Source organism: Papilio polytes, unplaced genomic scaffold (assembly GCF_000836215.1).
Source record: "Papilio polytes unplaced genomic scaffold, Ppol_1.0 DF823823.1, whole genome shotgun sequence".
Classification (NCBI taxonomy): domain Eukaryota; kingdom Metazoa; phylum Arthropoda; class Insecta; order Lepidoptera; family Papilionidae; genus Papilio; species Papilio polytes.
This window is the reverse complement of record NW_013525381.1, coordinates 1,306,434-1,323,623: the sequence shown is the minus strand read 5'-3', so window position 1 is coordinate 1,323,623 and position 17,190 is coordinate 1,306,434. Positions and strand designations below refer to the sequence as shown.

The window sequence follows — 17,190 nt, the reverse complement described above, 5'->3', positions numbered from 1 at the left end:
GCCGTTGCAAGGAATCTATCCTTCATGAATATGATGAACGGTACATACGACGATTGGTTGGATAGAAATGGAACTGAATTATTTGAAGGAGTGAGACACAAAATGCATTTGACAGAACTTTACTTGGATGTCGCTTTACTGCTGATGCTCGTTTGGTTCCTTAATAGAGAATTTGAAATTAGTTACCGATTGAGTTTTTATAGTAACGTCGTGGCAAATCTTGATAAGCAGAAGGTTCAGAACATGAGAAATCAAGCGGATTGGCTACTCCATAATATTATACCACGTCACGTGGCTGATCAGTTAAAGAACACGGCGAAGTATTCGGAAAATCATAAAGACGTCGGTATTATATTCGCGAGCATAGTCAACTTTAACGAAATGTACGACGAGTCGTACTTGAAGGGGAAAGAATATTTGAGAGTTCTAAACGAATTGATTGCTGATTTCGATGAATTACTAGAAAGGCCGCAGTTCCAACATGTCGAGAAGATAAAGACCATAGGAAGTACATTCATGGCAGCTAGTGGTCTCAATCCCGACTTGAGACACGCGTCGCGAGGAACGTATGATCATTTGTACCAATTGATGGACTTTGCGCTTGAAATGCAGAAAGTTGTAGATAACTTTAATCAGGATTTGCTCGAGTTCGATTTCATTCTACGAATAGGGTACAACTTTGGTGACGTCACCGCGGGTGTCATAGGTACTACCAAACTGTACTATGATATTTGGGGCGATGCCGTTAACATAGCGTCGAGAATGGACTCAACTGGCGTTGTCAAACGTATCCAGGTCGGCGAAGCTTGTATCCCAGTTCTCTCTGTTAAATACGACTTTGAACCTCGCGGCAGGGTCTACGTAAAAGGTAAAGATGACATGAACGTATATCTCGTTGCTGGTAAAAAGGACTCTTAGATTAGAAAATTATATTTAAAAAGCGTAGAATCTGTGATTTAATTATTTATATTTTTTACATTGACATTACGAAATGGAATACTATATTTATGGTAAGGAATATCTACCTGTCTATACCTTGTTTTTGATACACTTCAAAGTGATAGACTTGACGAAAAATACTCGTAGGTGAAATCCTATTTACATATATCAATGTAATTAAATTAAGCGTCTAGAATGAGACTACGATATTGCCAGAAGTCTTTTGATATTTAGTCTGTGGTTTGAGTCTTAATACGGACGGCTCTATATTTAGCACAATAACTATTCTATTTTAAAGTTTTTAATAGTTAATGTAATATCGTGGTAAAACTTCCTCTGTGATTTCTTCTATAGTAGAAAAAGTGCTTAGTAATCCTTGCCTGTTTGCGATCAGTACTCTAGTCTGACACATGGGTATTCTGATATCCATTGTTCTGTGGTAATTATTTTAATTACAATATCTTTGCAATAATTTGGCAAAAAATCGTAATTTTTGAACATGGCAACATTGACAACCCTTACGTCTTGTATTAAAAAGCGATGCCATAGTTTTTTTTTCAGAGTTGCCATAATCTATGCAGAGATATTGTGGATATAATAAAAATATATTTATATTTCTATTCGAGAGGTAAATCGTTCGATTTGAAATACGGTTTATTTAGTATATTTATTATTAAACGAACTAATCGTATGTAGTGAGATTTGTATAGAAAATGTATGTTTTATTTATATCGAATTAGAGACTATTTTGTACATAAAAGATACTAACTGCTACGTAATTCGAATTAATTTTATTTATACTTTGTGGTAGGTAATGTAGCATTAACTTGTCAATATTTATTTCAAGGTACTAAATATTTTTACAATAGATCGTAGAAATGTGAAAATGTAGCTCATAACTATTATATGTAATGCTTGTCCATTTTTTTTATTTTTTTTTATTTCAACTGCTTAATATTTATGTGTTGTGTGGTAATTCTGGCAGCTTTTTTACTATATTTATGGTGAAATCAATATCGATTTATTGATTTTTTTTACATACGTAGTTTTTTTTTTTAAGAAAACGTATCGTTAAATTATCTACTTAATCTATAACATTGAAAAACAAGACTTCTTATCTAATATGTAGTGTGATAAATTCTCAAGGAAATATCTACAAAATCCTATTAAAACTACTGTTTTAAACGACCTTACAGGGGTATACAATAATCTATAACAAGGTATAACATTTTGTTTTTATTCAGTTTGCTGTCGTACGCATGTTTTACAATAAATGAGACTGCTTCTTTAAAAAAAAAAACATATTCTGTGCTAAAAGTGTGAATTTACTTTTGTGACGTCAACTTAATACTATGGTAGCTGTAGTTATTTATATACGATATAATAAAGTGGGCTTACGGGCGATACATTTTTAGTGTCAATTTTTTTATTGAGTGATTTTTTTGTCATTTATAAAGCTATAGCTTTTGAGCCAACATTGAAACGAAGATCAAGTAATTGATGCTTCGTCTATGATTCATTTTTCGCGCCAATTTAATGGTCTGTGACAAATTAGGTTATAAAAATGTACTTTAAAACGAGTCGTAAGAGATTCGTAAATAATAACATCAAAATGGGGAAAAAATATTTATTGTGAGTTATCGTAGTGATTATTAATTTATTAGTGAAATGTGTATAAATGTTCTAGAATGATCCTAACTCTTAGAGAATGTTCTGTCTTCTACATGTATGTAGTTTTTCTGACTTATGAAGAGGAAGCCTTACTATACATTCCACTTGTATTAACAATTTGCCTTGAAATTGTCTATTTTCTACTTAAAACTATTTATGTCAACGGCTTTGATAATGTTATCAATTGTATTTATAAACATTATTGGACCAAATCAGAAATAACTTTAAGTATATTTATGCGGATTCGTGCTCTCTACAGATAATAAATGTATCAACTAAATGAAAAAGTGCGAGAAAATGGACATATTTTGAGGTTATGTTTCTCATTTGCTTAAATATGGTGATTAAAATACACTGAAAAGAAGGGGAAAAAGTTGTTATACTCACATACTTGAGAAACATAACCTAAAAAGTGTCAAAGTAAATTTGGGATATAGTAGATTTTTCTATACATTTTAGTCTAATCTCTACAAATTACTAGAGTTGTCATAGTTGCTTTAAAATATCTAATATAGATTCATTTAATATATTGACATCGAATAAATTATATTCCCTCATTTTGGACATAGCAATTTACACATTTTGATACATCAATAAATACAATAGATTGCATTCATATAACTATATATGTGTATTTGTAGAGGTGACATAATATTTTATTTATTGTTTTTTTACTTCGATAAGTTTAAGAACTTTCATTTCTAGATATCTTCTATGTGCAATGTTGCTAGTTTATTGTAAATAGTTTTGTTGTAGCTTTATGATTAAAATTTTAAATGTATAATTTTACATATCGACTCGAATAAAGTAATCAGATTATTTCAATGAAAATATCGTTGACACGTACTGAAAAAAACAATGAAAATTTATTAATGTGCATTGGTTAGTGCTCAAATCAGTTGCTAATTTCGCGTGCCAATGTATGCCATTTTTGATATGCTATTATGATATATAAGACTATATAACGTAAGGTATACTTCTGTTTAGCACAAATGTAGACTGGATTTATAATAGTGTAGTTGCTTTATTGTCTACGTTGACAAAGATTGACTTCAAAGGTTCTTATCAGAGTTCGTTATCACACACAAAATATGTTCTCTTTCTTTCGTGAGACATTATCTTGAGTGAAAATTAAAGATGGCTCAAGTCACTTTTTCTGTTAACGGCACTGACTAGTTTTGGACTTATCGGGTGTCCATCTTATGGGCTAGTATTAGCTCTGAGTGGGTGGCACGACCGCGAACGAAGCTAAGTAATACTCGGTCTGATGATGGACCCCCGATGGCTACGAAAATAGTCGGTGCTGTCATCCGAAAATAAAAGTGAGTTGAGCCTTCTTAAATTTTCACGTGTGACATTAGCTTAACATTTTTCATGCAAATTCGTTTGTGCGAACTTTATTTGAGGTTAATAATATCAATGGCTATGATAACTATTTAAGGTTATTTGGTCTCTAATTAACACCTTTGAAGTCGATGTAAGAGTTTTCTAAGATGAGGGGACAGTTATTTTAATGCGTTACATTGTCTATATTGTATTGTGTATTTAGAGAGCATACTCCAAACCCTTCGTTTTATCCCATAATGAGACCTAATATATTATATGATGATCTGAATCGAGTTTTATTAAATATCAATAATATAGTTATATTTAGTTTTATTATATCAGGTAATAATATATGAATATAAAAAAGACATTCATAAATCCGTCGATGAGAATGTGACTATCGTATACACAAATTTTGTACTTGCTTAACTTGTTTTTTAGATGTGATGTTAACGTAATGCTTATAAGATACATAGCTACCTGTGTAATAGATTTATAACATCTTACATTACTATATCTAAATACTACTTTTATTATATTACGGCTACTATTAAAGTAATATTAATGCGATAGAGTGTTGATAGGGTTGTCGCTCCAGGCGAAATCGTCGCTGGATAACGCGTAGATCATCCAGTAGAAGAGATTGAGCAGCGCGAACGAGGCAGGGAACAGCACCCGCGCAGCCCTGTCGATGTGCGACACGCTGTTAATGTGGCCACGCTTACCTAAACAAAGAGTAAAAAAAGATATGATTAAGGAAGCTTCAAAGGACTATGTATATATGTATAGGACTAATTTCATTTTAGAAAGAAAATTTCGAAGAAGTAGATTACAAAATAATAACACATTTACTCAAATACTTCTATGGCACATAATCTTTAAGTTGAATAATTCAAAGCTGACCAAGGTTTATATTCAATCCAAGATGATTACGTGGATAATTAAGACTTCAAATTATTTGTCTGACTCGATAGTTTACTGACCGGCCTCAATCTGTCTCTGCCTGCGATAGCGGTCATCCCCCGCGAGGCAGTAGAGCAGCTGCCTCCAGCGCGGGACACGTCTCTCCGTCTGCGTGGTGCGCTCCATGGTCAGTCGCACTGATGTCTGTTCAGGTGCGGGTAGATCCTCGCCTTCGCTACCGCACGCCCCTTGTGACGGTAGAGAGAAATTCTGTAAATAAAATTGTACGTAGTTGCCTATCTGTTTTTTGAATAAAGACTAACTTGTAATAGCTAGTTTGAAAGAGTAGTATACATATAATGCTTCGTAGGGTAAAGGGGCAAGATAGTTTGCTTACACAATTAGTAGCAGATCTTGAAGAGCTTCGACGTCGCGCCGCTAGTTGCCTGGCCGCGAACGCGTCACCTCCCACTTCTTCTATCAGCTCCTCCCACTCGGCATCATCGATTACAATTTCACCAGAGCCAACCTGAAAAATGATAAGACTTTACTTGCAAAGTCGTATACATAATATTTTTGTTAAAATTTCTAATTACACCCGTTTCTTCAGGCACACCAAACAAGAGTTCCTAAATTTCGGAAATACATACCAAATCAAATGCCTGCCTGCCTAAAACTCTAGGCAGAAGAGAATTTTTACTGTTATTGTTTACCTTGGTGAAGTAGTGTACTCCAGCAAATTCCAACAAAGTGGCAATGCAGTAGAAGAAACTCATCAGCAGAAACCAATCAAGGGCAGTCGCGTAACGAACTTTGGGCAGATCAGTGCGGGAATCTAAGCTGATTGTAGACAGAGTCAAAACTGTTGTTATGCCCAGGCCTACACGATCTGATGTTGCCTGGAACGTGAAATACATGGAATGAAAAACTTAAATAACACTTTTATTCTTCGCATAGACTCATCACAATTGAAAAAACGTTTGAATAAAAGTTAGAAACGAAATTTCGTATAGATGTAGCACCGAGAAACAGCCGAATTAGTCGTTTGAATGTGAAGCCGAATCTAAGTTCTATTGACATAAGAAAATAAAACATTACGTTTATTTACGTACCTCCCTATGAATCCAAAATGAAACCCAAGACAGCACGACAATGAGGATACAAGGCACGTAAACTTGTATGAGGAAATAGCCCGTGTGCCGTTGCAGATTGAACGATACTTGCAGCACGGAGAAATCTCCTGTGAAAGGAAACACGTCTACTAAGTGTTCTCATTATTGTTGATAGTACTAAAATGTATAGAAACTAGTAATTCGAGACGATCGTACTGTGCCGCATTAGCAATTTTAACGTCATCGGTCTAGGCTGTTAAGTATGATATTTTATTATTACTAATGTTGAGGAACTATTAATAAACAACATATTTTTAGACCACGGCGTTAAAAAATCACAATGTTTTAATGTTGCCTATGAGTAACACAGGTTACGTTTAGTAGTAAAATGTAAGCAAGGAGGAATTTTATCTAAAACATGGAAGTGACCGCTGCCAATTAGCCAATAGACATTTGCACAAAGTTAAAACGTCGGCTTATTAGGTAAATGGCCTGTCAGTGCGATTATTAAATACCACCTAAGACCAAATTCCCCTTTAAATCGATAACATTTTTCGCCGCAAGTCTTTTCAAATGACATAAAATGTATGCCCGCGAAGCGTAAAAGCCGATTCGTGTCGATGCAGTAAGTCCTGTCGTATACTATACATTTGCTCTTAGGGGAAGAAAAATCAGATAATATTTTATATTGGAAATCAAAAAATGTGTAAACGCTTTGTAAGGTTAGAACGCTCATTTAAAAAGCTTTTAGGAATATTACGTCAACAAGAATTGCGATAAAAATATCGGGTAAAAGGCAAGAGAGGGCATGACGTAAACGTAAATAATTGGTTAATATTTTTTTGAATATGTATGGTAATTTTGTTTACTAATAAAGTTCAGGTAAAAAGAAAAATTAAGGATAGAAGTCATGAAAGTACAAATTATCGTGACCGAAGAAAGTTTCTGCGGCTTTCGCGAATAGTTAGTGGCTCAAGGCTTACTAAGTGCCTTGAAGATTGTTAAGTTTGTGGAGTTAAGGATAATTATAAAGATTACCGTTTATATGATTTTGTCTTGAAGATTGTTAAGTTTGTGGAGTTAAGGATAATTATAAAGATTACCGTTTATATGATTTTATCTTTTGTTGTTGTAAAATGTCTTAAATATTGGAGACGTAATTGATTCTTTAGTAAAATAAGTTACAATCAAGTAAGAATAGATATAATTATTTGGTCTCAATACAACAATAAGGTAACATAAGTTATCCGTACCGATTGAAGTAAAGAAATATCGGTCGCTAACATTGCTCCACCTTTTCGCAATCAATAATCTTTTGTCCAGACAAAAACATCTATAGTAACGTTAATAAGAAAATTATGTTACCACGAAGTATTTGTATAGGCGACGTAATAAACGAGTTCGTCACCCTTGTCTACTTCAACACATGTAGCAGAAATTATATCTGTAGAAACCTATTGAAATACTATTATTAAAAGGCGTAGATATGTACGTTGCTTCTGTTACCAAAAGTGTATAATGAAAATGTATGTCGATTTAAAAATAATCGAATGTTGTGCAATGAAAATGAAAGTAATTATTCAATAAAAGTACTCAGATTTTGGCATGTCTGAAACAAAATTACGCTTCTACCTGGTGTGCCAACTCAAGCGTTGTGTACTATACAAAGTTTTGACCAGATAAATTGACAAGACGTAAGCTTATCGTATTTTGAATGTGGGACAAACCCATAATTAATGTTGTATACTAACCTTCTCTCCTTGTGAAGGTGAAGTTCCGATAAGGGAAGCTGATGAGGTCGAACTGAGAGAGCGTCATGCCCGGCACGAAGTTAACGCTCTGACTGTTCTGCCATTGGTACACTAGTTGCTGGTTTGAATACGCGTCTAGAAAAAAAATGAAACTATGTAAAGACTTTGTTCTCGTACCACAGTACGGGTTTCACAAAATGCGAAAGTTTAGATGGATGGATGTTTGTTAGACTTTGTAGCCTAAACTACTTAACGGTTCTGGATTAAATTTGCCATAGATGTAGAGGATACTCTGGAACACATAGGCTATTTGTTTATGTTTTTTTTTTAAATTCCACGCAGACAGAGTCGCGAGCGAAAGTTAGTGTTAAATATAAGATTGAAAGGCTACGATAATAGTTGTGAAATTAAATGTTCTTTGCTAATTTCGTCGTTAAAAATAAACACAATACTTACAGCTTCCGAGGATAAGGGGACACGACTGTCTGTCCATTGGAAAATTACGTAACTCCATTGGACATTTCGCTTTGATCGTCAATCTGTAAATTACGACTGTGTTAAACGGAACTGCCTCATTTAGTGATGCTGAAATGAGTTTTGTGAAAGGATTACGTTCAAATCCTACGTAAGCTCTATTGTGTGCTACAGTAGTACTGGCATATCGAACCAATTCCTTTTAAAGCGATTATACGTTCGTCGAGTTTAAATTTAGAATGTTCGATATCGATACAGATATTCAATTTATTGTGATTGAAATTTGAATTAAAAAAAATCTTTTAATCGATCTTGTCTCCGTGTGCTAGATGTAATAAAACGATATCCAAAATCTTCAAAATATTCTCTGGTTATTATAACTAATTATGAAAGCTTAATTAATTTTAATGAATAATAATTCTCTTCATTAATAAAATACAAAATTACACATTAATATTAAGAATTTTAATACTAATTAATTCTTAAATGAGATTCATAGCAATTTGTGACCAAATGAACAAGTGTCTCTTGTAACAAGAGCTGAGAATTTTTCATTTTGCATACAGCCAATTAAAAATGGGACGCCATCTTGATTAATAACTCTATGAAATTAATTATAGACCATCTATAAGATCTTGATTAGATTTTTCTTTTAATAACTCCTAGAATAAAATAGCTTGTTTTATTTTTTTTTTCATTATTTATCACTCACTATAACTTACAATTATGTTAAGACATCCTTATCCCTTATAGCGGTAACCTTATGACGGTTTAAATATAGTTAATAAGATTTCAAAAAACAAACCTCATAGAATACAATATATCTCCATGTTGACTGATACGTAAAAGTTTATTGGGAACAGTAATAGTGTGGACGTAGGAGTGCTTTCCGTTGTAGAAGTACGTGTCGGGCCGCCATATTCTCTCCAGCATTTTGATAGACAGGGACAAGGAGCGAATGGGCCCGAGGAACGAGAGGCGCGTGTCCCGCCAGTACTGCCTGAAGTAACAATCCATTGAGTAATCCTGTGAGAACGGAAAATATGTTACAAGGTTAAGGAATTGCGGCGAAACGTTTCGCATATTTGGAGTTACAAAGAAAACGTTTACGACAAAGTAGCTAACATCGCTAAGGCCCGTGAGTGACTCGAAGCATAGTTGAATATGCTAAATCAGGTCAGATTTTTTTATTCTTACTTTTAAATATGTACAATATTGACATGAATATGTATTCTTTAGTAAAGCCATTACGCGAAAATAAAAGGTATGAAACTTACTGAACGGAAAAGAGTATTGAGGAGAAAAACTTATTCCTTTTGAACGTATAATATTTAGTGGACCGTTACGAAATATTTCCAACGCGATTTGTGGAATGATTTCTAGATAATGTCCTTATAAAATAATCGGATTTGTTTATCTACAATGTTTATATTTTACTGACCATATCGAGCTCGGATACTGGACCCATACTTCTGATTAAAATGTTTGTTTGGACGACTGTTGGGTAGCCTGCAAAATAAAATATCGTTAGGACAAGTTCCAGCTAGCAACAACATCATAAATTCTACCTTCCTACCTACAATCGTTTGTTGACTTTGGCTTAAAGGTTGTTAGTGATGTAAAATGATGGTCTCTTAACAAAATATTGTCGATAACTCGTATATGCGCGGCTTAAGTATGCAGATTTTTGCACGATCTAGATGTGATTGAATTTGAATAGAACGCTTTTATACAAATATCGAGAACAATCGCGTTTGATTTTATTTTAATATTTATGAAACAAATAACGCATTGACATCGATAGCGCTTCAGTACTGGCCAAGGTAAAAACTTTTGTTATGATTGTATTTAAAGAGAAGGAAATTGATTGAATTTATAAATATTTCTTCTTTTGAAATATATGACATATTTTTTAAAATATAAGTAAGTATTCTTCGTTGTGATGCTATTTTTAGTCTAAATAAAATTCCTCAAAGACAAACTATACAGTTTTTACATACCTTTTCCATGTGTAGGTAGTTGAGAATTTTCGTAATTTTTCAACAAGTTCTCTAAAACTAGTGTAATATTCTTTGACACTGCGTCATTGATGCTTCTTTTTTGATTGTTTTTCCACATATTGTCGTAATCTTGTGTTTCGTTTGAATTCGAGAACAATATATCATCGGCGATGTCATCCCACTGGAGACTTGTGACATTTTTAGTGGTTGCTGAGAAAATCCTTGCAGCGTCTTGCGTCACGTCGTCTTGGGAATTCAGAGAGGTGAGTGATATGGGAAATGTTCCGTTTTTAGTTGTCAAATAAATTGCTCCTTTTGCGTCAGCTTTCAAGCAACTGTTGACAGAAATATTACATTTTTAGTTCCATTTCAGTCTGAAAGCCTTAAATATTGTAAAGTATAGATTGCCCAAGAAACAATGAGGTCCGTAACTATTGGAACTGAATCAGCATTTTGTGTAATCGCTGAAGTTGAATATGCATTTAATATAATTGCATGTATCATGTACTATATTGAACATTTAATACTGCAACGTTAGCGGTTTTGATTTTACAAGACGGTACACTAAAACTTTGGCATCGAGCCCAGTATTTTACTATCATATTTGAGTTATGTTAAACAGCGGATGTCTGTATTTCATATAATTATTTTCTTTTAAAAGCTTTAGATATAAAAACTTACATTTAAATGTTGGAACATTCATAATCGTGGACGATATCTAGGGTAACAATGGTAGGAGTATCTTGTTTTTAAGTCTTAAAGATTTACAATGAATACATCTAGGAAAAAATATATCAAAACTGTGAATATGAGGTAATAACAAACTGTGAGTACAATTATGTAAAAAAAATCGTACAACTCATGAGTAGGATTTTTGCATTTACTTTATTATTCAAATATAATGTAAAAATCACCAAACGAGAACAGATGTTAAAGATAGTAAACGTGTCTTGTTACGAAATTCAGGAAAAATCGTAATTTTAGTTACATTATCTATATCTCTATGTAAACTTTACATCCATATCGGTATCCATAATTTGGTTCGCTTCGCCCGCCTCGCACTAATCAGAGTTAATCAGTGCGAGGTAAAGGTCACTGCGAAATAGAGGAAATGAAACGTATTTCCAATGCCCTTTCAAATCCTGGTCTAAGGGAAAATTGATTTATTATATCTAATAGTCTTATAGTAGGCAGTAATAGTTCAAATTATTAATTTACTGACAACACGTATATGAAACTATGTTGCTCACGACATCGTCTGCATGATATTTAAAAAAAAAATAGCCTTTTACTCATTGATAACGTAGCTTTTAAAGTCGGCCTAGTTGTTTTTGAGCTATTTAAATACATATAAACATGCAAATCTTTCCTCTTTATAATAGTATAGTTAATTTACAAATTTAAATTACCAACGCAAGAAAAACTATAATAACTAACTCTTCTGAACTATTCGTGACGATTTATTTATAGTTAATACATCGTAAGTGGGTGCAGGAGTCATCTATGTACGAGTATATAGGCTGTAGCGATTGGATTGTCACGCGGTGATTGGCGTCTTTGAATGTTTCTTGATTGCGCGCTCTTCGGGGTCGATGTGTTTCGTTTCACTTAGTTGAGCATTTTACAATATTGAGCTACATTTTCCATTAAACTATATACAAGTAGCAAATTGCTACAAATTTTTAATATTAGAAGGAGAACGAGAGACAAAAATTGCCTACGAAACGGACGAATTTCCACCTTCTTTTGGGATGTCGGTTAAACTAAATGCAGAATATTTTCTTCCTGTGTGTGAGGCAATAGATGTTTTGAAAACTACATTATAACTAAATTTTATACTAATGTTATGCATGCGAGAGTTTTGATGGATGAATGGTTTAGGCTACAAACTCTAACAAACATACTGGAGCCTAAACTGCTGAACAGATTTCGATTAAATTTGGCATAGATGTAGTCTAAAAGAATAGAGACGTAGATAAAGTCGCGGACAAAAGCTAGTGAATAAATATATTTTTAAAGTTAACAGTTATGCTAACTTAATAGTAATTATATTAGCGAGAGGTAGGCGTATGCTACTTTAAGTTATTGAATTTTCATCAACGTATTTCAGTTGGCTCAACAGATTTAAACGCAGATTTAGGGCAATTTCGTCTAAAGCACTTACCAAATTAATTAAAGAACTGCTTAAGAATAACGTTTTGAAAGGTTTAGGATTTTAATAATATTAGAATATTACGATTTTTATCAAAATGATAAGTAGTAAAACCTGATTTTTTTACGTAGCTCATTACGCTTTAATTCAAAAAGTGTTCTAATTTCGGGTGTACTAATGTCCGATTTATTTTTTGTTTGTTACATAAACTTCACTTGTTTAAAATCCTCTGGTGTATAAACAAAACGGATCGAAATCGTCCCTAGTCAGTCCTAAATCTAATGTAGGACAACCGAACATACAGTACTTACACAACATAATAGTTACTATTATCTTTAATATGTCGTAAAAACTTAGTATAAGTAAGCACTAGATATGGGTTACCCATACTATATGGGTTACAAAAAAAACATAACCAAATACAAGTTTAAATATTCAGTAAAAATGTCGTGTATCCATACTAATATTATAAAAAGGAAAGATTTATATTTTTGAATGCATTGAAATAACTCAGAAACTGGGCCGATTTAAAATATTCTTTCACCTTAAAAACCGACCTTATCATTTGGTGACATGGGTTATATTTTTTCACCGACTTCTGAAAAGAAGGACGTACGCAATTCGTCTGCATGTTCTTTTTTAAATATTTTAAATTCCATGTGGACAAACTGTACATACTCGTAAATGTAACATCTAACCCTTAGTGCTACTTATAATACTTTCGTTTCAATTTATTCATTTAATTGAAGTGAAAGAAGTTTCCTAAATGTTACTTACGGCTTAGTAATTCTGCCTCGCTCTCAGCGGCCAGTAATCGGAAGTTAAGATGACAGGGAGTGCGCCCTTGTTTAGATTCCTTTGTTAAACTTTACTTAACATTTGCACTACACTGTATACTACATGTTTTATATTATAACTGCAATATAAGTTGGGAAGTAGCTACTAGAATACTCGTATATTAGGTAAATGTACCGAGAGATCGAATGTATCTACAATTATAATGATGTTTGCAATGATCGGCGGTCAACTTAATTTACGTGAGATTATAGTCAATGGTTTTACACAATTTGGGTATCTAGATCATATAATTATAGAATATATACTAATAGAATAAAGCGCAAACACACAAATTTTTTTTATGTATTTGTCAGCAATTACAGTATTTTTGCAAATAATTATTAATAATAAACCCTATCCTTACGGCACGGTCCAGGCTATATATACTTTCAATCTCTTTATTTAGGGGTAAATGTGAAATAATGCGGACGAAGCTGCACGAGTACACTGACGAATAAATTGATAATCAATTGAAGAATCTTTAGATTCTTTCAAAAAGTGGTATCAGATGTTACTAAATAAAAATCGAATACAAAAACATTTTCCAAGAAATATTGCGAGTATCCCGATTTGATATTCATGGTAAGGACAAAATGAAAGTGTCCGATGCGTTGGAGCACCGAGCACTCTCACCTCGGCCGAGCACCCTCCGCGACATGAAAGTGTCGCACATTTTGAACCTCCATCGATCCTACTTCTGATATTGCTGTGTTCGCTTTAATCTCTTCTTTTTTATCTAATTAATGTATACGATGTAATACGATGGCAAGAATTATATAACCATTATTAAAAAATATATAAACTTAAGAACTAAAAGCAATAAGTTAATAGAACATGTGTAGTAATGGGCCGGCTCGTCCAGTGTAATACCACGACCACACAGAAAACAGGCGTGAAGTGGAAGCAATTCCGCGTTTCGTCTGATGAGTGTGGTGCCGGAGGCCTAATTTTAGTCCTTTTCCCTTTTCACCCTTTTCTTAAGAGGAAAGGATGGGAAGGAAAAGTGGATTTGGCGGTGGAGGAGACGCATAGGAAGGGGAAATGTCCTCTTTATGTGCGTCTTCTCCGTCAATTAAGGTAGGCAACGCATCTGCAATTGCGGATGTTTATGGGCAGCGGTCGCTTTCCATTTCGGTGGATTCAGGTGGCCGCTTGCTCGTTTGCCACCTTATAATATAGCAAAAAAAAAGTTTTGCCGCAATCAAAAAAACTCCAAGTCGAAGACTAAGAAAGTCTCTGAATGTTTATTTATTACAAGAAATTATCATTAAATATCTACTAGTAACCATTAGATTCTGAATGTGGCGACTAAGGTTATAAGTATAATAAAAAGACTTAAAAACATCGGAACAAAATTCTTCAAATTAATCACGTCCTTTCTACATAAACCCACTTAACTGGTGTAAAAGAGATGAAAATTAATATTCTCCCGTCAACATGACCAAGCCATGCAAACAATTAAAATTTATCTCGCAAAGAAAATACGTTTTTCAATAAATTACAATTTATATCAAAAGTCAATTTCACTCTATACACAAACTTTATATTATTTTTTTAATTAGCTTAATTTTATAAAACTTACTTTTTTCTAGTTTTCGTGATAATATAACTAACAGTTAAACAAGTTTTTAATTTTCATTTTTCATTTTTTTATTTAATAAGGTAAACTATTAAAAAATTTTTGTATATTGTAAATAATTGAGTAATATTATGATTGCATCCTGTATGTAATTCGAACTTTAGCAACTAATGTTTGCTTTGTTTTTAACTTCTGTACATTTTTATTATACTTGTTCATACTCTCATACTATGACTTGATGTATCAATGTCGATTCTATTTCTTTATATTCACCAATTATTGAAAATATATTCGCGATAACAAAGAACATATGCGAGGCGCAGTCTTGGGAATCATTTGCGTTTGTTAAATTTCTGTAAACGGACCAGGAATCAGATGCTATTGCTAAAAGGTGGCCCAGAATAACCATAAATCCTGTCATCAAAGGATATTCCCCGGAGAATATATTCGCCAACGTGTACGCTAGTATTATTAACAGATTTTTCGCCAAAGATAAATTAATATTCTTGACCGGCATATGAAATTTTATCCTATTCGATATTTGACTCGTCTTCTGTGGATTACATTTTGGATACAGTATCTTCATTTTATCACTGCATTGCACTCTTAACTTCTCTATATGAAATAATCATCTTTTCACACTTTCTGGATATAAATGTTAGTTATTGATTGAATAATATTAGATTGTTTTAAACATTTCTATTGATTAAAATTTAGATTTATCTGTCTTGTGATGACAATCAAAGACAGATTTTTATTTCATAGACCAAGACTGACTCGGTGGGCATAAGTGAAATTTAATTACGACAGCGCACTAGCGCCCTCTTTATATGCGATTTTCTATGTCCATGTAGGTTTTAAACATTTTCTGACAGACTAACCGATAGTAGCGCCACTCGCCGGGATAAACATACTTGACTTTAAACTTTTACAATGTTTATGAAATGAAGTATTAAAACCTTCAGGAATTAACTGTTTTTTTTAGCGAAACTTTCGTTTAAGCATTACTACTTTAACATTTTTAATAACATAGCTAGGTACTGGTAATCTAATACGAGACACACGAATCATAATTCGGCGTAAAGGGCAGCTAGTTTGAATAAAGCAGTTGCATTTATCTCGTTTAATGGACTGTTAACAATTTCATATCGTAAAAATTAAGCATTACAGACGGTTTTAATCGAAACATGGAAAAGTAGTTACGACATCGTAGACGAACGAAAAAATGTTACCGAATAAAAATATGATATTTATAACTCGTACTTTAGGCTTTTCTAAAGACAGTGTGCTTGGATCTGATAACACAAACAGATGTCCAAGTAATATAAACGCACTTGGGAGAGGCGCCTCGTAGCATCCGAAATGATCCATCACGTAGCCGACAGCCATCAGACCTTGACCGAACTGTGGTAAGTATTTTATTACTGCATTGTTTGGTTCCGACATTATTCTTGATTTAATGTTAATTTATTTAAAGTATAATTTTTGCTTGAGTTCGTATGCGATGTTGTGTCCAAATCCAATTGGTCATTTGAAAATAGTTGAAGTGTTCACTGATGTGGCCATTAGTCGACAGTTTTACTTATTCCCAATTAATTAAACATAACAAGATCTTCTTTGCATTTGTAGTATGACTTTTATTTGATTAGGAAGGTGTTTGTATCACCATTCGTTCAAATATGTTCCAGCAACTGATACTCCCACCTTAACTTGGATACCTTTGCATGTTGATTTAATAAGATAGGTTAATTTCTTTAATTTTTTTTGTATAAACTTCCACATTATATTATTTATCCATTTGTTACAATTTGAACTATTGAATTTCTTGTAATTTTATATGATTAGTTTTATTGTCAAATGATTGGTGTTGTAATTTTAATTTGAAATTTGTCATATTACGTCAATCATGACATAATTTCGATGTCAAAGTCTTTGTTTTTTTTTTCGTAAGACTGTTTTCTTTCTTGACCGAGTATAGAGTAGATTTTTGATGACAAAATGATTTAATATTTTTTATTTGTACTGGTTATTTCGCAAGGTCGGTACAGCTGGTGGTGACGAAACAAGTAATTTATTTTTAGTGAGAGGTAGGGTTTTCCTATTGGGTAAAACGCGATGTGGTCCTGTAACAGGGCGCAGATGTTCGTCACAAAAATGAAATATAATTTACTTGTTACGGCTGAGGTATGAAATAAATTGTATAATTTAAGCTTTTCTGGAAAGTGCCATTAATAACATTATTTTTGGAAAGTTGTGTACATTAACTTGAGGTCAAAATTCTTTCATACTTTAATTGTAATATTTCTGATTACTGATGTTTAAGTAAGGATCGCTAAATAATATTTCAAAATACATAGATTTTTTCATTAAGGTTCTTATCTGCGTCTTGAAGCATATATCCCTGTTCCATTAAGATTATAATCCTTCACGCAATAAATCTCTCCTG

At 33.1% G+C, this 17,190-nt stretch overlaps 2 protein-coding genes across 2 annotated transcripts in view; one reads left to right on the top strand and one right to left on the bottom strand.

The window, feature by feature from the left end:
• The window catches only part of LOC106103338 (adenylate cyclase type 9), a 13,646-nt gene extending 9,421 nt beyond the window's left edge, over nt 1-4,225 (top strand). Inside the window, exon 9 of the mRNA XM_013283076.1 lies at nt 4-4,225. Coding sequence (XP_013138530.1) covers nt 4-918 — 915 coding nt within the window. The 3' untranslated portion in view covers nt 919-4,225. The remainder of the gene's footprint in view (nt 1-3) is intronic.
• A 123-nt stretch (nt 4,226-4,348) lies between these two features.
• On the bottom strand, nt 4,349-16,190 carry LOC106103337 (gamma-aminobutyric acid receptor subunit alpha-6). Its single transcript, XM_013283075.1, has 12 exons — nt 16,079-16,190; nt 15,110-15,359; nt 10,177-10,511; nt 9,618-9,685; nt 8,982-9,202; nt 8,159-8,241; nt 7,703-7,837; nt 5,952-6,079; nt 5,553-5,738; nt 5,237-5,368; nt 4,920-5,109; nt 4,349-4,661 (listed from the first exon to the last, which is right to left on the bottom strand). Exons 1-12 carry the CDS (start codon nt 16,188-16,190, stop codon nt 4,498-4,500), a joined length of 2,004 nt encoding a protein of 667 aa, XP_013138529.1. The 3' UTR covers nt 4,349-4,497.
• Nucleotides 16,191-17,190: the final 1,000 nt, after the last annotated feature.